The sequence below is a fragment of the Athene cunicularia genome (assembly GCF_003259725.1).
Source record: "Athene cunicularia isolate RWA chromosome 1 unlocalized genomic scaffold, athCun1 chr1_part1, whole genome shotgun sequence".
Classification (NCBI taxonomy): Eukaryota; Metazoa; Chordata; class Aves; order Strigiformes; family Strigidae; genus Athene; species Athene cunicularia.
Window position 1 is genome coordinate 95,461,141 of NW_020799091.1, and position 22,924 is coordinate 95,484,064.

Below are 22,924 nucleotides of genomic sequence, written 5' to 3' on the forward strand. Positions count from 1 at the left end.
ATCCCAGTTTAACTGTTCCATGGATGGGACTCCAGGCTGGGCTGCTCCTGCCAAGGCTCAGTTTGAGAAGGGAAAAAGTGAAGAGAAGTGAACCTGGGATAGAGGACCCAGGGACTGGTGTGCAGTTCTTGAAGGGACAGAAATGGTACCTGCAGAAAGGGTCTGTGCCTGCCATGGTATTTTATGCCGTAGCCCCCAGCTCCTGGGGGCAGCCCGCCTGGCTTACTGTACTTCTGCCTGTGCATAGGGGCTGAAGGGCAGCAGCTGCTGTGCTGTCACCATCAGCTTGTTGTTTAAGGTGGTTTCACGCTTTACCTGGGCCCAGCACTGAAGCATATGCAGTTCTCTGCAGCAGACTAGGAGGCTGGCTGACTGGAATGTTTACTAGCCACAACTTTTCATTACCATTACTTTAATTCCTCCCCCAGTTGCCCTCATCCTGTTTTGAAGTCCATGCAGTACTTTGTATTTTTGTACTTAAAGGTTTGCAAATGGGACCACATATATACTTCACAAAGTCTTTTGAAGTTAAAAGTATATGGAGAAGATATGAAGCTACTGCAAGTTTTGAGTAGAAATGCACAGACAAGACCTTTAAAAGTCAGTTCTGCTTTTTTATTATTTAGTTATTACTTTCAAATGAAGAAATTGATATTGAGTAGATGTAACTTCCCTAAGAGCCAGAGCTGTAATTTCTTGCATGCTTACGTTTTTACTGAGTTAATTCCTCAGGCTGCACAAAAGAATCTATGCACTGAAAACATAGATGCCTGATGACCCAAAAGGCGAGAAAGAAGCTGGCTAATCAATTAGTCAAATTGACACTGGCCTCCCCAATAGCATCCTGGCAGATTGTGCTTTCACTAAGCCAGACATAAACAACATGGCAAGCTCAAAAATATAACCCATCTTGATGCCAAATATGGACCTTGAGGCTACTGATGCATACAAAATCATTTGTTTAACTACTGGCTGACACGTTTCTAATGAGACAGGCATTAAGTTGCTGTAAACTGAATGTGGTATTGCCTTCAGTGGCTTAACTTTTTGCTGACATCTAAAGAGCAGAACACTTCTGTGGTCATCTTTCATTGAACATGACGTTTAGTTTTTTATCTAGATATTCACATAAAATCTACTTAGCTCATTTGTTTACCATCACAATTTTAGTTTTCTGGATTGATACTATAACTTGCATAGTGCCTCTATCTATTTGTTCTCAAGTGTACCCTTCCAGGTGTGGCTGCAGTTCATGAAGATATACCTAAGTTAGTTTTAAGCTGTTTAACTCAGGTACTGATTACACTATATCTTGAGTAGCTTGAATTCAGCATGAACGTCTCCTTTAATCCCTCCAGCTCCTGAAAGAAACCTGCTGCAGCTGCCCTGTGAGCGGTACTTGAGCTAGCTAAGTCCAAGGCTGTTTGAAAATGTCAAAATGGTTGCAGTCACACCTACACCCAGGCAACTGTGATGTAGAAATACCCAAAAAAGAAATCTGTGTGTCAGATGAGAGTAAAAGGAGTTGATCAGCATGTGGAGTTTCTTTGTGAGACAGAAACCTTGGCAAAGGTGGTGTGAGAAAATACTTAGAGGAATGCTTGTTGATTTATTCTTCAGTATTTATGTTGCAATAGCTCCAGGATGGGCTTTTAGCATGCTGCATGCTGCACAAAACTGTAGCTCATGTCAGCGTCTTCCTCCAAATTTTTCAAACTTAAAAAGCCTAAATCAGAGTAGTATTTCTGGTGGGGTACATACACCTTTGGTGAAGGCACTCTGCCAGACATCTGTGTGATAAATAAATATATGCTAGGTGCTACATAGTCTTGCTGCTTTTCTCAGTAAGGTGAGCAAAGAAAGTTGAAGTATTAAGCTGTAAGTTGATCTTGTCACATATAGTTATTTTTCCAGAGCAGAAAAGACTCATCTGTCAGTTAGACTGCAGATAGAAATTCCTGTGTCTTTACCCATTTGTCTCCTGACAAGGGAATAAGGGAATAAATAGCTCCTTTATTTCAAAGCCTTTAGACCAATGAGAAGCATGGAAAATGTGTTGGCTTCATTCTTTTCGAGTAGTGCAGGGATAACAGTAATAACTGTTAAGGACACACATTTCTGGCTCTCCGTTCCTGTGATAGGGGACGTAAAGGATGACCACAGAAATGGTTGCCACCTGGAAAAAATCCAGTGAGAGGATTTCCAAGTAGTCATGAGATGCTTCAGTAGTACATGCTGCTGGATCCCAGCCACCACTACTGAGATATTACAGACTGATGGCTGGGTTACAGTAGCAAACTGTAGTACATAAAATACTAGGCTAGTAAGTCAAAAAAATGCAGGAGAAAAAATATTGGCATGTTGCTTATTGAATGAAATCTTTTTAATGCTCCCATTGAAAACTGCTGTTTGTTCTTTCAGATCCAGCAAATTCAGCTCCATCTATTCTAGATGGGTTTGACCATCGTAAAGCCATGGCAGGACAGCGAGTGGAGCTGCCTTGCAAAGCATCAGGGCACCCCGCACCAAAGTATCGATGGCTGAAGGACAACATTCCCTGGGAGCCTGACAGCAGGTTTCGGCAGACAGTTACAGGTCTGCTGATAGAGAACACACGTCCCTCAGACTCGGGCAACTACGTCTGCGAGGTGTGGAACAACTATGGGACTGCCGAGATGATAGGGCGACTGTATGTAAAACGTAAGTCCTGGACTGAGTGAAGATCTCAGGTCACTTCTTGCCTGGGTGTTTGCATGAGGGAAGATGTTGTCATATCATGCTGTACCTTCTGCTTTGTTGTTTTATCTTAGAAATGATTAAACTTCTCAAAGTTGTGGAACAAGAGAAAGTAGACTCTGGAGATGAGTTAGTTGGACAATTGAGTGATCACAAGTGCAAATAGATGCAATTTCTAATGTAGCTATATAATTTATCACATGGACTATATGTAATTTAGAAGCTTGAACTGGATGCTTAAAAAGAAATTGCAAATGTTCTCATGAATAAAGCTGCCAAACTCTCATTGTCATGACTCATGCTGTTCAGTAATATTGAATACTCATACCTCCCCTCAGTTGAGTATTCATGTGTGAATATTCTGAATGTTTCACAAATTCTACAAAGATAATTATTACTCAGAAGCACTGCACTGGAAAACCGTTATTCTCCCATTGTTTAAAAAAAAAATAAATTGCTGGAATAGAAATAATACTTTGTGAACTAATGTTTCCATGTATGTAGCACGACTAGCAAACTGAAAAGGGAGAAGTTTGTGAACTGAACATGTAAACTGTGCTCCTTTTGACAGAAATTAAGCAGAAGGTGAGATTCAGGAAGGCACCTAATGCACTAGTTCAAATATCCACACTGAACTAATGTCCTGCCCTCCCAAGACATGTGTAGTGCCATTTTTAGGCCCTCAGCACGAACAGTGTTTCTCAGTAGATCTGCTCCTACTGTTCATTTAGGTATGGGATTATATCATGTGTTGAGTAGATTATCCCTATAGTTCTCTATTTCATGTCATGCATGCTGGTGGCAAAAATACTCGTTTAGAGCAAACACAAAGTTTGTTGTTTTTTTTTTTTCAGAAGGATATGCCTGTGATTTTTGTTGTTGTCCTTAATTGAGAGTCAATTTGTTGCTTGCACATAAATGTCCATGTATACTTAATGTTTTCTATTTCCCTTTCCCTCTCCTTTCTTCTGATTTAAATCTTCAGAACCACTAAAAGCCACGATCAGCCCACGGAAAGTAAAAAGCAGTGTTGGTAGCCAAGTGTCCTTGTCCTGCAGTGTGACGGGAACTGAGGACCAGGAGCTCTCCTGGTATCGTAATGGTGAAATCATCAACCCTGGTAACAATGTCCGAATCACTGGCATCAGTCGGGAGAATCTTATTATGGATGGAATGGCCAAGAGTGATGGTGGAGCTTACCAGTGCTTTGTGCGCAAGGACAAGATGTCTGCTCAAGACTATGTTCAGGTGGTACTAGAAGGTCAGTCACTATCTCTTTAGCAATTCTGGTCTCCATAATACTATGTTTGTTGTCTTTGGTGCCATTATATAGTGAGGGGTAGTGGACCCTAAACAAAAGAAAAGTGTACTCATGAGTTGTCAGTGGGGTTTATTGTGCCCCACTCTGAGCAAAAACTAATAGAATGAAAAAAAATATTTGAAAACAAAATTCCCTCCAGAGCAGTACTTCCAGTCAATAATTTTTTTGGTGGGGGTGGATGGTGATGATGCTGATATTTTACAGTAGCTTTTCAGCAGGATATGAGAGGTCTCTATTCAACTTCAAACGTTTTCTGGTTGGGTGTATTGGCTTGAAGGCTTGGAGATCATCTTAACTAACTGACACAATGTTCTACATGATAATCAAGTGAGGAAAGTTATCAGTTTGGACAGAGCCAGTTTACTAATGAGGCTGTAGCTCAGTTGTGGCATGGACACTATTTTTAGAGTCTTTATAGAAAAAGCAGAGATTACCTGCCTGGACTGAGTTACCTCGGCAACCATTTCCTGTGACTAAGAAAGCCTAAAGAGCATATTGATAATCTATCATGATGTCGAGAGAGTGCAGGTTATCAGAGAGCAACAGCAGGAAAGATTTCAAAGACACTCAGGTCTCACTGGGAAAATAATGTCTGCTTTCATCTCCAAAAAAAGCCTGTCACTTGAATTAAAAAAAAAAAATAGAGGAGGAGGGGTGACAGAGGTACATAGTGTGCACACTCACAGATTTATTGGTCCTGTGTCATCTTTCTTTCAGGATAAAAAAGGTGGGGGATTTTTTAGCTGCTGTTTTGTTTTCAGGAGGAGTCACAGTATCTAATACACAGCAAAGGAAAGGGAGAGAGTCAGACATTAAAATAAATAAATAATTTAGAACTCTGTCACATAAGCAATGGGACAGAAATGAAAGAGAGAGGGGGACAGAGGAGAAAATTATGAAATCAAAATAAAATTCTCCAGCAGGGATGCTGAGGTCTTTCAGCAGCCTGACAGTGGCAGTGCCTTATGTTTTTTACCAAGTGTCAGGCAAGGAATTTTGCAGCCCTGTTTTTAATTCTGTTTTGTGGGGAGTCTTGCACACATTGTGCCAGTTCCCTCAGTTTCCTGTGTGACGTTGCACTGAAATAGCAATGTAGGAATCATGATTTCCAAGGGAGCTGTCATGGTTCAAGCCTCTCAAACATACAGGTAATACATATCAGAGTGTACATGAAGAAAGAATACTTAAAATACACAAACAAATAGTGCATCACACAGAGCATGAGACTTGTCAGTCCTGTCCTGATATCCTCTGTCCTGTGCAAAACTGAAAGAAGTTGTACTTAAAAGACTTTGTGTACAAGGTGAGTTTTCAAGTGTCTTTGGCTCCTCACTAGGTAATGAGGTGCTTTTTCCTTCTGTTTCTTGCAGGCACTAATACTGTAGGAACACTGAAGTTAGTTAGCTTACTTGCTGCTTGGATCTTTAAAACCAGACAGTAGCCTGCAGCACTGTTGTCCGAACTTTGGACTAGATTGCTTCTTGTGTTCTGCATACTGCTCTTCGTGTGTGACATTTTGCTCCCAATTACATTGAAATTCCTTCTAGATACAGCCTTGAAAGTATGATTTTCAAAGGAGAACAAACATGCCTTGCATGATCTCAGAAAAAACTTCCTAATAGCAGAATGCTGGCACTCCTAAAAGTTACCCCACTGAACTCTCTGGATAGGTGGTTATTTAATCCTGCTCCCTGCTTGCATTCTCAAAGTTTCTGACTCCATCCATTCTCTTTATTCCCTTGCCTGGTAGAGGCTGAGTAAATTGTGACACAGATCACAAGAGAAAGCATTTTGAAAGCTCTCATTTCAGACGAATATTTATCTGTAGCACAAAATGACCACAGAAAGAAATTGGCATCACTGCTGTTACTGGCAATCTGTATTCAGAAAAGCTTAATTTAATACTTTCCTAAATAGGGTGTTGTGGGTCAGGACTAAACTACATTGGCACAGCTGTGTGAAATTAGTCTATGCAAGTTATGCCTGGCTCTTGCCAACAGGATTAATCCTTAGCTTTCCAAGGAGCTGAAATCTACCAGGACAAGAAAAATTCCAAATGTGTTGAGGTTGCTGTATGTCTTCTGTGAACTGCACATGGCTTTAACACTTTTCTGCAAGAAGCTGGCAAATCATATAGCTGTGCAGAGCCCTGGTCTATTTATTCAAGTGATTTTCAAATTTCAGCAGTCTGTACCAGGTTTCTTAGAAGATAAGGAAGAAACCTGCAGTAAGCAAAGGATCATTTAGGCACTCCACTATCAAAATTTATTCCCCTCTCTCAATAATTAGAGTTACATGCTGGAACATCATTGTTTGCATCACTTCTGAAACAGATCTTGGCTCAGGGGATAGGCTCCAGGATAGAGGGAACAACTATTCTCCTGCTTTTCTTTCCCTTGGCAGATGGAACTCCCAAAATCATTTCTGCCTTCAGTGAAAAAGTGGTGAGTCCAGGAGAGCCAGTCTCCCTTATGTGCAATGTGAAGGGGACTCCTCTGCCTACGATCACTTGGACACTGGACGAAGATCCCATCGTGAAGGACAGCAGTCATCGTATCAGCCAGATTATCACCTCAGAAGGCAACGTGGTCAGTTACCTGAATATCTCTAACACTCAGGTCCGAGATGGTGGTGTTTATCGCTGTATTGCCAACAACTCTGCTGGAGTCATCCTGTACCAGGCTCGAATAAACGTAAGAGGTGCTTGTCAAATCAGCTCCTCAAAAAAAACACACATAACTCATTGTAGTGGAGAAGAAGATTGTTGCATGTGATGAAATGAGTCTTGGAATGCCAAAACCAACTTACTGTTTCTCCTCTCCTTTTCTTTCCCGCTCTCTTTTCCCACCCTGCCTCTCCAGCCCCATCTAGAAAGTGTATGGTATGGTTAAATGTTGGAAGAACCCTTTGGCTTGTGTTGTAGAGTCTATTTTTCCTATACTCATGTCTATTAATTCAGTTTCTTTACTTTAGTCCTGCTGTGCATGGTTTCTCTTTCTTTTCCTTTCCTCCTTTACTTGTCCAACATTCATTGTAATTATTCATGTATACAGTACTTTAACTTGCATTTCTAGCTCTACATGGCATAATACCCATCCTCATGGTATTATACTTTACATACGTTAAAAGAAAAAAGCTAACTTTGTCAGTGTTCTCATGTGTAACAGGATTCTAGCTTTGTATCAGTTTTAGTATTTCACATTAATTAAATCATCCTCAGCCTTTTAATTTGTAATGCAGCAAAGATTTTATCAGGCAAGTGTTGAATAGCGCAAATATATACCCCCACATAATTTGTATGTATGCTGCAGGGTGAGGAAAAACTAGGGCATATAAAGATTAGAGAAACTGCTTAAGTAGCTCTTAAAAGGAAAAACTGTCAAATGCTAAGAAGTGTTGTGCAAGCCACATCTGTAAATGTTGTTAATATTTGTTTATTCAGAAAACTTATATGCATGTTTCCTCAAGCAAATGTGCCCTTAAATTGTTTTTAAGAGTTTCTTTTTACCTTTCTAGGCCCAGCAAGCATTCGACCAATGAAGAACATCACAGCAATAGCTGGACGGGACACCTACATCCACTGCCGTGTGATTGGCTACCCATATTACTCCATCAAGTGGTACAAGAACTCTAACCTCCTACCATTTAACCATCGCCAAGTGGCATTTGAGAACAATGGGACACTGAAGCTTTCAGATGTGCAGAAGGAAGTGGATGAGGGTGAATACACATGCAATGTCCTTGTTCAACCCCAGCTGTCCACCAGCCAGAGCGTGCATGTGACAGTAAAAGGTGAGGTTAACTCAGAAAAGTAGAGCCAAGCTAATGGCTGCGTTGTTTATAGAAATGCAGAATTGCACACAGAGGATTGTCCTGGCAGTTAGATAATGAGCACTTAAAAAAGGTTAATCCAGATTTGTGTTTATTTTTAATGATGACATAGATGCTGATCAGTCACTGTGTCTTGTTCTCTCTTGACTTTTGCCCTCTTTTGCTCAGTTAGCAAAGTATTGCTTTCTAAGTGGAAGCCTTGCAGAAGCAAGCTTTCTGTGAGCAGTTTTCACTACAGCTAAATCAGTAGATTAATGGTTTGTCACCTAAGTTTCAGTGGTATCTGTTTCTCTGCCGGATGACAAAGTTCACATTTTCACTAGCCAGTGACTTTAGAGCTTTTAAAAAATGAGACTTTTGATGTGTGTGTTTCTGCTGATAAACTGAGACAGGAACTAAAAGCATTAACCTTGCTTTCCTCTTATTAAGTGTGCTTTTCTGACTGTTCTTGATGCTTAGAAAGGTGGCATTGTAAATAAATGTGACTTGAAATTCTAATAGGATGCTTAAAATCTATTCAAATAGTCTGAAACAAGGATGTTCAGATGGCCCTGAAAGACTTCAGAAATAGATGAGAATAGGAATTTTTTAGCATTGTGTTCTGACTACTCTGATATTGGCAATGCTCAGACCTATTCACAAGGACACAAAAGACAGAAAACCTGATTGCAGTAGCACCTAGTTTTGAGCAATGGGGCCAATAAATAGTGCACTTTATGTGAACCTGTAGAAAGAATTGAGGTATAATTTAACTTTTCCTGAAGTTATTAGAAACTTTTCCTGGGCTTTTCTGGGGGAAGAAGGAAGGAAGGAAGTTTGATTCTTGTATCTGTTATCAGATAAAATACAGAGAACAGTAAGGTAAATTACTTAGTTACAGAGACATGTGATCTTTTAACTTCTTTCTGTTCTGTTTGTTTAGCCCTTTCTTGTTTTCAGTCTGGAGTGATGTAATTGCTAATTATTTCAAGAGGGGATTATCTTTAAAACACTAGCAATTTGGACTCAGAAAGACATGATATCTCCCACACCTGAGACTATCAGGGGCACTGGTCATATGCCATGGCATAAAAAGCTAATGTCACCATTTCTTTTCATGTATGTGATACCTTGCTAGACATTACCGTATCACAGATCTGTTGATACAGTTTAGGAACTGAATGCAAAATTAGTTAATAGTGTTGCTTTTGCGCTCACAGTTCAGCATGGTAAATCTGGTGGGGAATGCTACCTCTTAAATGAATGCTACCTCAGAATGTAGCCAGACCAAAAAAATCCAACAGTCTATCCTTACAGCTCAGGCATTTACATCAAAACATTACTAAGAGTGCCTGAGAACACTAACTGGTATCTCAGGTACAATACCAGTTTTTGTTCCATTAGGTTACAATTTCAAACTTGACAATTCCTCCCCCAGAAAGCAGATTGACAGCTCTATCAGTTTTAATTGAAATGTAGCTTTTGTCAACGATTTGACTTTCTTGAAGGTATTCTACTGTACTTCTGGATATTGAGCAGCCAGGGCCATTGGCTGGTCAGGAATCTCAAACAGTGACTGAATATACTCAGAATAACTTGCATAAACATGTGGCACACTTGAAGCATGCCGGTGGGCTGAGCTGCCACTGCACCTGTGATACAGCCTCATCCTGCATATGCTCCGTAAGGCACATCCATCGGAGCATTGCAAGTTGCAGAGTACAAAGCAATCCATGGCACATGCAAAGCAAATGTGTCAGTGTGGCTCATATCCATTGATCTGGAGTTGCCAAAGTTGGCTGCAAAGTGCCCTAGCTACTTAATCATGCCCTGGCCTTGACATGACACTGTTATTTTCAAAAAGTGTAATAGCCTGGCCTCATACGCTAAGACCAAAATGTCAAAGGTGAGATTCATATTTCAGGTTTAAACAATTCTCGAGGTTCTGCTATTGTAGCTGGAAGTCATCGTTGCCACAGTGGGTTTTTAGATGGCTGTGTATTGTTTTTTTCCATAACTACATAGTGATTTTATCTAACATACTAGTGGAGAGTCAGAAGTGGCCTGCTGCTTTAAAATATTAATAATGTTTGTGTTGCCTTTTCATTTTATAGATTCCAGAGTTAATGTGATGAGTATTCAGGCACTTATATTTGATTCCAAGAAATACAGAATACAGCCCAGCTTGCATACTGGAGGTTAAAAGTAATCTCAAATGTGACATTGTAAAGGGAGTTAATATCGGTGCCTGAATATCCTTATTTATAGTTCAGTTTCTCATACCATCAGTATACTTACTTATTTCTCAGAGAAACAGAGGGAGAATTACTGCCCATCTTCAGCATCATGGGTCCTTTGGTTTGTTCTCATTTCTGCTACAAGCTTTCTGGGTGACCTCAAACCAGTCATGTGAACGGTGATTCAGAATAGATGATACTTAATGAGCTGTTACTTGGTATTTTGTTTCCTCCGTGTTCTGTTCTGAAGACATAATTATCAATTTCCTCCTGAGTTTTTCTGAGATTATAATCTTTGTGGTATCAAAGTGTTTCAGAAAATATGTGTTAATTTTCAAAACCCACCTGGGTGATCAGGAGCGCTTTGGCAAATGGCAACTGAGACACAGACTGAACTTAAAAAGTATTCACAAATTTTTGCATGTTCAATTTCAGAAGCCTACAGCTTGATTTTTCCAGTTGACCTCCTGTTACGTAGCATTTATATGTTCAAAGCTCTGGTCCCATTGACGTGAAGTTGCTTCTGAGAGTTCTTTTTTCCTTCTTTAGATCAGTCACATCACCCAGTTTAGCAAGCCCCTGGGAAAGACAGATTCAAGTAATTTAATTAGCATTATCTGAGAGATCGGTGGCAAAGGTCAATACAGAATTTGGCTCTACAGGGCAGCATTTACCTCCACTATGCATAAAACTGTTCTTTCTCTGCCACATTTACTGCCCACTTTCCAAACTCTCCAGTACATGAAGCATCCTCGTTCTGTCTTGAATGAGGACTTACTAGAAGCAGCATGCAAGTAAAAGTATGCAACAGCATGAGCTTGTAACAAAATAAGAGGGCCACCCATTCTGTAGAGTATTTTGAGATTTACAAACATCCAAATGAAAGCAAAATCTTGAGGACGTTCTTCCAAAATCACTGTAAGATCTCAGACAGGAGAACAGCGAGTTTCTTGACGATAATTTCAAAATTAAATCCTCGCTTCCAGAGAACCCAAGAGTGGGGCTTATAGAGCCTTGCTGTGCAGCCTCCCACCTGGCAGGCTGTCAGGAAGCCAAAAGCTTGGGAGCTGGGCATTTACATGCTATTCAACCTTAGGCCAGCTACTTCTTTGCATTGCTGATCAGAAGACTCAATTGGACACCACATGAAATCACTTGTCTCATTTTTAGGAATAACCGGCGCCCTTGTCTGCATAGCCACCTACCCCAGAGGTCTGCAGACTTCAGATAACTCTGTCCCACAGAGATGTGGCATGTCACCCCCCATCCCTTGCCTGTCCTCTGTCTGTCCCAAAATCTGAATCTTGGAAGCTAGCAGTGTCTTAAACTGGCTCCTGGGAGCTGAGTGGATAAGCTGGCAGGAAAATATGCAGGTTTCTGCTTGGCAGACAGAGCTCTGTTGGAACCGTGCCTGAGTCCTAACGGAGCTTTTTGGAAATCAAGCTATCTTGGCATTATTTTTTTTTTATATTTAGACAAATGAATTGGACAGTTCTGAGACAAAAAGCCATGAATATACCCACCTTGTAATGCATACGTAGCAGGGGGGAGACTACAACTGTACTTACATACTTAATTTCTGGTATTTTATACCTGTCGGCCACTTGCCTTTGCAACTGTAATAATACCCTTTCAACGTGTTTTGCTTTGGCCTGTGTTAAATGCAATTTTCTTTTTAGCTTTTTTGTAAAGTAAACTGAACCCCCTTTCCTCCCCTTCCTGCAAAGTGGAAAGAGTAGTTACTGACATCCTCAGAAGTAATCACTAAGATTAGCCTCGCTAAGGATACTGCATAGGTCCTTGCCAACAGCAGAATTATTCTTAGCAGCACTAGTTTCTTGCTCTGCATTTGGTCCAGCTCTAGTGGTTTGTTGGTGGGGTTCATATACATCTGCTGAAGGCAGAGGACTTTTGAAGTCTGACGTCCTAAGGAGAAGAATATTCAGTAGAAGGTGCAGGGGTTTGTGTCCATTTCTCTTAAGTATGACCTGTCCCCAGTCTTCTCCAGCTCATCCTTGCTCAAGTCCTGGCTCTTCTGCTCTGGCTTCCAAAACCTGTCTGTCCTCTACTTCTTTCCCATCTCAGTCCTCCTTTCCTTGGCACCTTGGTCTCAAGACTCAAAACTAGTCTTCCCATTCATAGCTTCCAACCTTCCTCCCAGCCTTCAGTTACAGTCCTCTCTTTCTGCCATTCTTCACTTTCTCCATCTCCACTGGGTTTTGGTCTGTCCCTGCTCCATGTGGGTCTTCTTCACTGTCAGTGATGTACCTCACCCCACTGCTTCTTTGTCCCAGTCTTGCATCCGCAGTCAGTTTCTCAGTTCCACTTTACCAACACCCATCACCTCTGCAATTTCACTGCAAGTCTGCTCCCAAATTCTGACTTCCCCGCACTGCCCCTAAATCCTATTCTATAATTCCCTTTTGTTATCCTGGACACTGCTTTTAGCTTCTGCTCCCTCACTTGCTGCTGCTCTCTGCATGCCCAGCAATGCAGGCTGGTTCCTCACTCTTGTCCCTTGGCCTCCACATCTCCTTTCTTTCTCTCTGCCTTGAAATAACTTTCTTCATGCTTCCTGGTCCCAGCACAGACATCTGTACAAGCACTAGAGAGACAAATCTGTCTGCTTTGATTTCTGACATCTCACCAGACTGCACCTGCACTGCATGGCTGGAACTGACTCAGCCACTGAAGGTACTGCTAGGATATGTTCAGTGCTGCTCGAACCCTGGGAGCTCTTAGCTGTTAGTCACTGGAAAATGTTTTCTCAGGATGTATTAACTGTTTTATGTTGGGTTTTTGGGTTTTTTTTTTTTTGGTTTTGTTTTTTTCTATTTATTTACTTGTTTTTGCTCAGACTGCAAAATTTGGGCACCCTTGTGATGATTTTTCATAGGGACAAGAATCTGATGCTAGTGCTGTCACCCACCGAACTTGAAATCCATGCTGCTAACCATTGGGGCAGGTGGAACTTCTCAGTTTCTCACAATGCCTTTTTTTTTTTTTTTGCTTTTATGGTAGGATCATCATATACTATGTCACTTTTTTTCCACCCTCTTGCCTTATTTTGGAAATGTCCAAGCTCTTTTAGCTGATACTTTCCAGCCAGAGTGACTCAGCCTGAGCCAGACACCTGGCCTGGAAAAATACTATCCAAACAAAAGTTAAACTGCAAGCAAATATCTTTATAATGAGAAGTGCTGGCAAACTCAGAAAGAGGTTATATTACTCACCCATCTGTAAGTTTCATATTTCCATTGAAAAGCAACCCTTCAAGTGGCAAGGTGGTAAAATAATAATAGCAGCATCTCTTCTACAGCATTTTAGTAGATCTCAAAGCATTTTAAAAACAGGAATAAGTCATTATCTCTGTATTTTTTATTATGTAATTTATAGTAATAGTTTTCCTAGCTGTAGTAAAAGACATCAGTAGTAAGTGATGATTTTCTTTTCATCAGTCTCATGGGATGCACTTCTCATGTAAACAGCCTGCTGCTATCCACACTTATCCAACAGAAATTAATTGAAAAAGAAGCCCCTGAGAAAGAAGGGTGCAGCATCATTAAAATTAAAAGTGCGGTGTTCAAAAGGACTCTTTCTGGTCCTGTAGAGCTTATATATCTCATTGATTTAGAAGACTTCTCACTGCCTTATACCAAAGTGATAGCACTTCACCTGTTGTGAACCACATAAAAGAATTGTACCAGCCTGTTTCCTTCTAGAAAACAAGAAACCAAACAGGTGTTATTTCTAAATAACTTTACATTGCAACTACTTTTAATAGATTCTCCTCATCTTTCCTGGGAAGTATCTAGCTTTTTCTAGTATATAAAAATGTTATTGGTGGATTTGCATTGCAGATCAGTTCAGGGAGGGCTGGCTTAGATAAGAAAATATGCAGGCACAAAAGAGAAAAAACATCAGGGGAAATCTTTCAAGGGTTCTTGTGACGATGGTGCATGCTGTCATCAATCTGCTAATCTGTTTATGCTTCAGTCTGTGACATGGATTATGGCAAGTGTGAGTTCAGTTTCATGAACATATCTAAGACGTAACTTCTTATCTGTCCTACTGACTGAACCTTGTCAATAATTTAAGTTAGAAGATGTCTTCTGGCCTTGATGTCCTTCAGATTCTTCTTTCATTATATCACTTTCTGCCTTTCTTTCATACTCTCATGAAATATCTTTTTGTATCCCTCCAAGCTTGTTGCAGTTTCTTCAGGAAGAAATAGATCTGTCACAGTGACTGGAGTAGTCATATGCAGGAATCATGCAAGGGCCATGCAGTGAGAATGGATGAGAACGTCCAGTCGTGCAAAAGATCCTGCAAAAGTCCACTTAACAGTCATTCTCAGGTCACATAATGGTCATGGGGACTTGTTACAAAGAGCAAGCAGTGACAACAGTCTGATTTAAGGGAACATGCACTCTGACAGTGATGTCTCCCATGTGAGAACCCCAGCATCTAACCCATAGAATTAGCTTACGAAAAGACTAAAGCAGACTGGTATTCAATATGTGAGACTTGACAGGTCTGTGTAAATCTTTTGCCATTCGATATATGACAACTCAAGGCCTTACATTAAAATAGCTTACATTAAAATAGCTGACTTACATTCTTTAAAATCTCACAACGGTCATGTGGATGTTCCACTTATGTCTTATTTTGTAGCAGCACAGTTCTAATAGACTATACTGCCTAATGACTTCACCTGACACCACAGAAAATGATCACCCAAGAATATATGTTAAAGTTGTTTTGTTACTATTCTGGTCTTTATGATGAGGAATTGGTATGCATAAATATAAAACTTTTCACTTAAATCTAAGATAAAACTCACTGGTTTTGTGCACACAATTTAAGTTGGTGTATGGATGTGTTCATTTATGAATTATGTAAACAATATGAAATGAGCCTTAATACTTGAATAAGAGCCTCAGCTAAGGAGTTCAAGAATATTTATGTATTGTGCTTGGGTTTATCAAAAGCTAGCCCTCTTCTCTTCCTTGCAATGCAGCTTCATTTAATTTGGTTTTGGAAGAAAGCATGTTCTTGCAATTTTTTTTTTTTTGGTATGTATATTGTCAATTATATTTGAAATACTTTTTTATATATTTGTTAAAATTGCTCTTAAAATTTTAAGCACTTTACTGCACTGAGTTACTGTGAGCTATTAGCAGTGTGTATGTAAGAACATAGAAAGCAAGATCGCGTACACATGATAGTACAGGTCTGGAGTATGCTGGCCTAATTTCAAATCTGTGTGTACAATACACAGCATGCAGAATAAAAGATGGTTTCAACCCTGTGGGAACAGAAGGATGATATAAAATCAGCTGCTTATGTACAGTCCTGGGATGAAGGTGAAAGGGAAACTAGTGTGAAACTAGTATGATTTTCAGATCCAGAGATCATTCTGTTTAAAGTCGTCTTTCTTCTAAATCCAGAACTTTTGGCTCTAGTCATTTAGTTGGTTTCAACTTTTCACAGTGTTACCTGAGGACAAAGATCACTTTAGATCATATAGGGGCTACACAAGGGTAATAATAGCTCTGGACCAGGTTCCAAAAGCATAATAAAAATAACTGGTAAGTGCTTCTGAATACAGAGGCTTTTTATCAGGTGGCACTTTAACAATGAAGGTAACTACTTGTTGTGTTAAAACACTCTTGCAGCTGCTATCTTATCTTCAAATCAAGATGGTTTTCTTTTTTAAAAAATAAGTAGTAAATGCATCCCCCTGGGCAGGGAACTGAGCTTCCCACCATACTAGGTTTGCAGGGTGCTTCATATGATAAAGGCAAGCACTTTTGTCTTTACGATGGAGGCTGAAAGGAGGTGGTTCAATAGGTGGATGAGCCATGACAGAAAAACGCTCTCGATTTCTACACAATATTTTACATCCTCCCTTATTTTGGAGGAGCTCCCAGAACAGCATCAGGGAGCCTGTGAGCTACCAGTGTTAGATTGCAGGAAAGGGGAGTGGGGACTTAGGCAAAAGGTGAAGTCTCTCTCATAAGCTCCCCTGGGAAATACCACTATTTTTGCTCTGCCACACTCAATAACAGTTTGTGATAAAATGCCACAGCCTATTATGGTAAGATTTAGAGGGTGTTTAAATACAGGGTTAACTTTGATAACTAATGAGCCACAAGTAGAGGGAAACGTGCAACAGCAGAGGCATTACAGGGATTAGTTTGGTTCTGGTTTTTTTTTCACTGCATACACTTAGAAAGACCTGAAGAATATAATGGTGTTTCCTCTTTTCAAGACAGGATATATTAGCACAATATGAGGGAGCAGTATCTGAGGCTTGGCTCAGTAAATGCCATTGACAGTTCAATGAATAAGATGTCCTAGGGATGAGGCTCAATACATACAAGAAAGAAGCAGAAAAAAACCAGTGCTTCAGTGACTGTTTACAATTGGTCAGACCATCACTCACAAGGGATGAGGTTGTTTAGGAGAAACAATGGATGGCTGAGAAAACCTAAAAATTACTAGACTGTGGCTAGGATTTGTGCAGAGACAAAACAGTTTTGGCTTTTGCACTCCCAGTGCATGAAATCTAAGATCACATGGTTGCCTTAAGAGGCTGCATAGTTTGGTGGTTATTACTTTGCATCAGCCAATGGACCTGTGTTGTGAGTATTCATTGCCAAAGGTATTTTATATTGTGACCACAGGGCCGGCAACGGTGGTGTTGCAAGACAATCCATTAGGGAACTGTTACAATGATAAAGCAGAGGACAACTTTCGTTCTACTATGCAGAGCCACAGGAGAGGAACACCACATTCACAAGGCTGCTGCAGGAGACAGGCTATCTGAAGGATACTCCATTTTAGTGAATCATCTCAGCAGTTTCTTCCAGTGTAACTCCCATGGAATGGGGGGCAAGAATTTAAGGATGTACCTCTGCTAATAGAGAGCAGCATGGAAGCCCTCCTTGCCCTCCTTTACAGTAATCTCCCAGAGGTACAGAAGACCTTTCTAGGGCACAAAACCATAATTTAAATCTTCCTGCATTAGCATTAATGAGGCTGGCCCATGCTTCTCTTCTTAAACAGACACTTAATTCAAGCACTCATCAATAAAGCATTCCCAAGATATTGCGCTTCATTGCATAAAGCAGAAATTTTCACTCTTCTGCCAATTGTGGGTAGAGGAAGAAACATCCCTTCTGTGTACACAAGCACATATATGTGTATAGCCCTCTATATAGTTAACATGTAACATGATATATATAAATTAGCATAATTTAACAAAAAAAATTAAATGTAAGCTGTGAAGTATGGTCAAAATAAAGCTATGTATGGGGAAGGAAAATATTTCAACACACTTTGAATTGTTTTAAACACATTTTAAATACATCTGTCCTACTGTAAGTTTTCTCTTTCAGAGTTAAAGAACTATACATTCCTCTTATTTTTTTGTGCTGTTTGGTAAATATACAGATTTAGGGTTTTTTTTTTAAAAAAAAAGCCACATGCAGGTTAATGAAGCTTGCTATTTTCTTCTGTCAAGGATATATGTCAACTTTTTACTGCAGAAAGAGAGAGAGAGAGATGGCAACTTTTGTAGTTCAGAAATTATTTGGCTGACTTCAGGTATGCTTTATTCTATGTTTTTAATAAGTGATTTTTTGTGATTGTTTCCTTCTTCAAACTATCAGGAAGAAAATTTATCTGTTGTGTTAGGTCACCAGGAACTGCTTTTATCAGCCCAAACTGGTGAATATGTAACTGAAAAACATTCTTCAATACTTCAAAGTTATCACTACACTATTTACTTTTTTTAAGTACTGATTTTAAATTACACTGGTTTTTAAAATAAGTTCCTTGTCAGGACTGCAAGCTGCTGCAGGTTGAATATACATTATATTTTATGAAGCAGAAATAAATATTGCTTTCCTCTGTATCTTAAAAACCTGAGTAGAGGGAAAATGTGCTGTCTATAAATATTTTAGCCAATTTCTGAAATACTCTGCAGGCTGCTACTTAAATTTTAGAGCTGGTAAATGCAGCCTTGAAAATCGATATTTTCTGAAAAATACTTCAATGTGACCTAATGATCTTGCTCCCTGTTTTCTTCATCAGGGAGATGGAGAGTGAAGATGCACATAATAATCCTTGAGCAGTATGTTGTCTGAACTGTGATATCATTTTGTCTGTGAAAGATTGGTTCAAATTTGTTACACACTCAGCAGAAAATACGGAAGCCATTTACCACCCTGTTGTAAATTTTAGCATATCTTTCAGTAATGATGCCTGAGACTAAGAGAAGGGTATGGGCAGAAATGTGCTAGCCAGCCCAGTAAGGGGGACACTTGGCATTTAGCAGATATTTGCACTCATCCAGGGGAAAAGTCATATCAAAACCTTTTGACAGACTCATTCTAAAAATTTCTTATTCCCACTTATATTATAAACCACTTGTCAATAAATTCTAAGAGAAATTTGGCCTTTTCCTGCTGATCTAGAAAGAATCCAAAGTATCATATGTGAATGTGTTAGCCGGGGTAAGGTAATTAAAAAATGCAAGAAGATATTTTGACTCACTTTGTGATACTAGGTCCACAAGTGAAAAAGCAGTTAATTTCCAGTTCTCAAAGTTCAAATAAACACAGTAATTTATACCAAGTTTCTTTTTTTCTGTATGCCTGATCTACCAGATTGTCAAAACAACAGGACAGGTTTTAGTGATTTGAGAGACAGAGCTCAGGAAAAGTCATTACAGAGTGTGAGAAAAATTGATTGCAGTGGCACTTCTCACAATCACAGACAGTGAGCCACTCTTGAAAGAAGTCAGGGAAAGCCTGTAAGCATGAGTTGTGGTACCCTGCACCTGATGTTACCTCTCTGTGTCAGCTGCACATGGTCATAACTTCTTCTCATAAAATGGCATCACGGCTATGCTGGCAAGAGTGGAGTCAGTATCTGATTTGTGTCAACCTTGTGCAGCCAGATGTGCCTGTACACAAGCAGTTAAACATGCCTTTGAACAATGCCTTAGGCCTTTGGGGGCATTGGTATCACCTCCTTAGTGATAAACTTTCTTATTCCTGATGGAGGAGCAGCCAACGCATGCAATGATCAAAAGAAATACACTGAGCTAAGATAGTTTTGGTCACCCATACCAATCCCTGCATCCCACAAATAGGACACAGACAGAAGAGTGAAAATTCTGCTGGGGAAGTTGATGGGCTTGCATACATTGTGACGATTCTTTAGAATTTTTCTGCTTCTTTTCTGTTTCAGTTCTGGGGAAAACCCAGACTTAGATTTGCTAAAGGGAGAAAGGACAAAAGGAAGCCACCAACTCTGTTTTCTTCTGAAGCTAGCTAATACAGAGCAGTATAAATGTTCTGCTGTGGGTATCCTTCAATCTTTCCTGTTAAAGATGTTCAAATGTACCACAGAGTGTATATATAAGCCATCTCTCAAGCAAGAATAGGAAAATGCACTCCTATATCTAAGGTATATAACCTCTAGGAACATTCTCTTTTGATAAATGATATTTGAGTACTGCTTGCAAAGTTGGTTTTACAGTCTTTTCAGGAGTGATTGATAGAAACCTATCTTAGATCAGTGCCCTAGCTGTTAGAGTGCTCCCCTGAGAAGGGAAGAAGATTTCAGTTCCTTCAGCTGTGTAGGTATTTGAGTCTCAATTTACCGAATTGTTAGTAAACGTTCCAACCACAACCCAGAGAAAGTGAGGCACCCCCATTAATTCTTGCTTTTGAATCCAACCCACTGTTCCCTTTGTTTTTATTAAAAATGCCTGAAAACAACATGTTTTTTAAGAAGTGAAATTCTTCCCAATGGTAGAAATCACAGCATTGTTTTGGTTCAGCCACAGAATAATTAAAAAAAAAAAAAAAAAAAAAAAAAAAAATTAAACACCAGCTTGTACTGCCACCCTGTTTCGAAATCAGTTTTAACAATTTGGTGTCCTACAAGTACTGTATATGCCTTTCACTTCATACCTTTACCCAATCTTATTAAGAATTGTGACTTGAAACACTAAGAAATAAGTGACAGGAGCAGTTAGAGAAGCTTACACTCCCTTTCATCACTTCCCAGAAGCCAAGCTGGAGCCTCTTCCAGGTTTATTGCATGACCCTAAGCAAGGCACTTGCACCAGACCTTGAAAGCTGCTGAGCTCTTCCTGGACTGTCCAGGCAGTGTAGCTGCTGAAAGACCTGGAGAGTTGCAAGCTGGGAGTGTGATTTCTCAAAGACGTGCTCAGTATTCTTGCAGGAATCGGCCGCTGGTGTCTGGTGACTCTATAAGCCAGGGATTTCACTGCTTGTGATCTCTGCTTATGCATTGGGTAGTCAAGAAAAAAAAAGCTATTTGCAAAAGATCAGATTTTTTTAGGTAAACAATGCTCTATGGCTGTCAAAGGTGTTAATTTTACATATTCAGCATTGTACATCTGTTCCGTTCTGTTATTTTCAGAAACAAGACCATAACTGCAATAGCTCCTCTTTCCTCTTTTGTTTCAGTTCCACCTTTTATTCAGCCTTTTGAGTTCCCACGATTCTCCATCGGGCAGCGGGTCTTCATTCCCTGTGTGGTGGTCTCTGGGGATTTGCCCATCACAATCACCTGGCAGAAGGATGGCAGGCCGATCCCAGCCAGCCTCGGGGTGACGATTGACAACATCGACTTCACCAGCTCCTTAAGGATTTCTAATCTTTCGCTGATGCACAATGGGAATTATACCTGTATAGCTAGAAATGATGCAGCAGCTGTGGAGCACCAAAGCCAATTAATTGTGAGAGGTAAGTAGATGTAATTAGTTTGAAGGGCAGCAATTAAGTGGAATTCATCAGTATTTTGAAATGACATCTGTTTGACGGGGAGTGTAAAAAAGAGGAAAATATGGTAATCCCTTTCTTCATAACAGAGCACACAGAGCAATGAATCACAGAAACTAATACAACTTTTCTACCTAAAAGTCTTGAAATTAAGCAAAAAACCCTGGTGTGTACAGGGTGGATGAGGAAGTCACTAGTCTGACTTCTGGAAAATCTTGTGAGGCACAAGCCTGTTCACTGGGATCAATCCTTTGAGATGGTATCAAATTCCTCTCTGTTATTGTTTTAGTCTGATTATCCCGATATTTTTTTTTATTTAGAACAGTCTCATATAACATAATGTCAGTAAGAAAACAAAGCATTGGTGTTGGCTTCATGGGGTAAAGACTCTTCCCTGTTACCATGTTGTTCTTTTCCTTATTTGTGTTTATTATGCAATTGACATGATTCATTTGCTCATGTTGACTTCACATCATTTTGCCTTGAAATAGTTGTGAATATCATTTCAGCAAGAAACATTCTATGTGGAAAAGACCTTTCAGAGAGATACCTTGCCTTTGACAGCTTTTACCTTTTAAACCATACCTTAGACAAGTTACCTATAGATTATGCCTTGTGATATATTTTCAAATTTACTGTGCAAAACTTCAACAAAACCAAATTGCTTCCTTTTCTTTCTGGAATTTTTCAGTGTTCTAAATTTTCATTTTTGAAGAATAGGAGTGTTATACTCTTCCCTCTCCACCACCTCATTCTTGCTACCAAGCCATTAGACTCCTCAGAGAAAAAGGGCACATAGTGTAATCCTGCAAGTAACCCTAGTTCTGACTGTTGCAGGTCACTACGTTTTATAATCTCTTCTGTAAGTTTACCGAGATAAATCTTAAAACCACTCAGAGGATTTTGACATCTTTTTGAGGCTTTTTTTCCTGCCTCAAAAACTCATTTGAAGAAGAATCTTCTGAAAACCTCTTCCTTTTAAGCCAAATCTTCCCACTGTCCTGTACTATCCTTCATGGAGTATTCCCTAGCTTTCCACTTACGAAATGTGTATACTTATATTTTTGTATGCTAGTATTCCCAAAACTCAGTGGCAAATAGGTTGCTTTTTCACTAGTTTTGATATAAATACCACTTAATAATTTTTTTTTTATATTTCACAGGTTTTAATCTTGCTCAAGTATTATTCAGTACAGATGTCAATTATTTTCTCCATCTATCCAGTAATTCTTAAATGAAGTAGCCTAATTAACTACATGCATTTAATTATTCTTATCCTAAGCTGTTCTGTTAGCTTTTAACCCTATTCATCATTCTAATAATAAGAGATTTTCCTCACCTTCCCTTTTGCTGGAGAAGAGAAAGCTGACAACCTCCCATCACAACAGACAGTCCACTGGCTATGTCTGCCCTACGCAGAAATGCTGCATCTAATAACAGCTGAACTCCTACCCGATCTGCAGTTATACTCAGTGCTTGAAGTGATGGGAACAAATCACTCTAGCAGCTCTGCACAGGTTCCTATAGGCACGTCATCAAAACATCTTGCTATCTGTTTTTTGGCACTAGTTTTCCCTCCTTGTGCAGGGCAGAAGTTCTGTGGAGCCTACCTTGCACCCCTCTCACACCACGGACACCAGCACCTCCATTTTCTCCTAAGTGTGCTGCTGCTCTAGTTGCCCCTCCTGATGAGAGCTCTGGCCCAGTGGTGGAATGACAACTGTTGGATGTGTCTGCCTGAAAGGGTGTCCTTATAAGCCCATGGGCATGATAGAGGATAGCTTTTCACTCTGTTTTACCCATAGACTTGGAGAAGCCTTCTGGAGTCCTAGTCCTGCAACTTTTTAGGAGGTTATGAGGGCTACTTTATTTTTCCCCTCTTGCTTACCTTTCTGCCCAGCTAGTGCTCTGCAGCAGCCTCCTTTAAGCCTCTTTCCACTCCTCTCTGCACTCTCTCTGTCAATTTAATTTGAAATGTCTTAATCAGTTTTGCA

At 39.9% G+C, this 22,924-nt stretch overlaps 1 protein-coding gene across 1 annotated transcript in view; it reads left to right on the forward strand.

The window, feature by feature from the left end:
- Positions 1 to 22,924, forward strand: part of DSCAM (DS cell adhesion molecule) — a 480,683-nt gene that overhangs the window by 297,559 nt on the left and 160,200 nt on the right. The window contains exons 5-9 of the mRNA XM_026868377.1: positions 2,422 to 2,700; positions 3,722 to 3,997; positions 6,461 to 6,757; positions 7,574 to 7,849; positions 20,616 to 20,894. Coding sequence (XP_026724178.1) covers positions 2,422 to 2,700; positions 3,722 to 3,997; positions 6,461 to 6,757; positions 7,574 to 7,849; positions 20,616 to 20,894 — 1,407 coding nt within the window. The remainder of the gene's footprint in view (positions 1 to 2,421; positions 2,701 to 3,721; positions 3,998 to 6,460; positions 6,758 to 7,573; positions 7,850 to 20,615; positions 20,895 to 22,924) is intronic.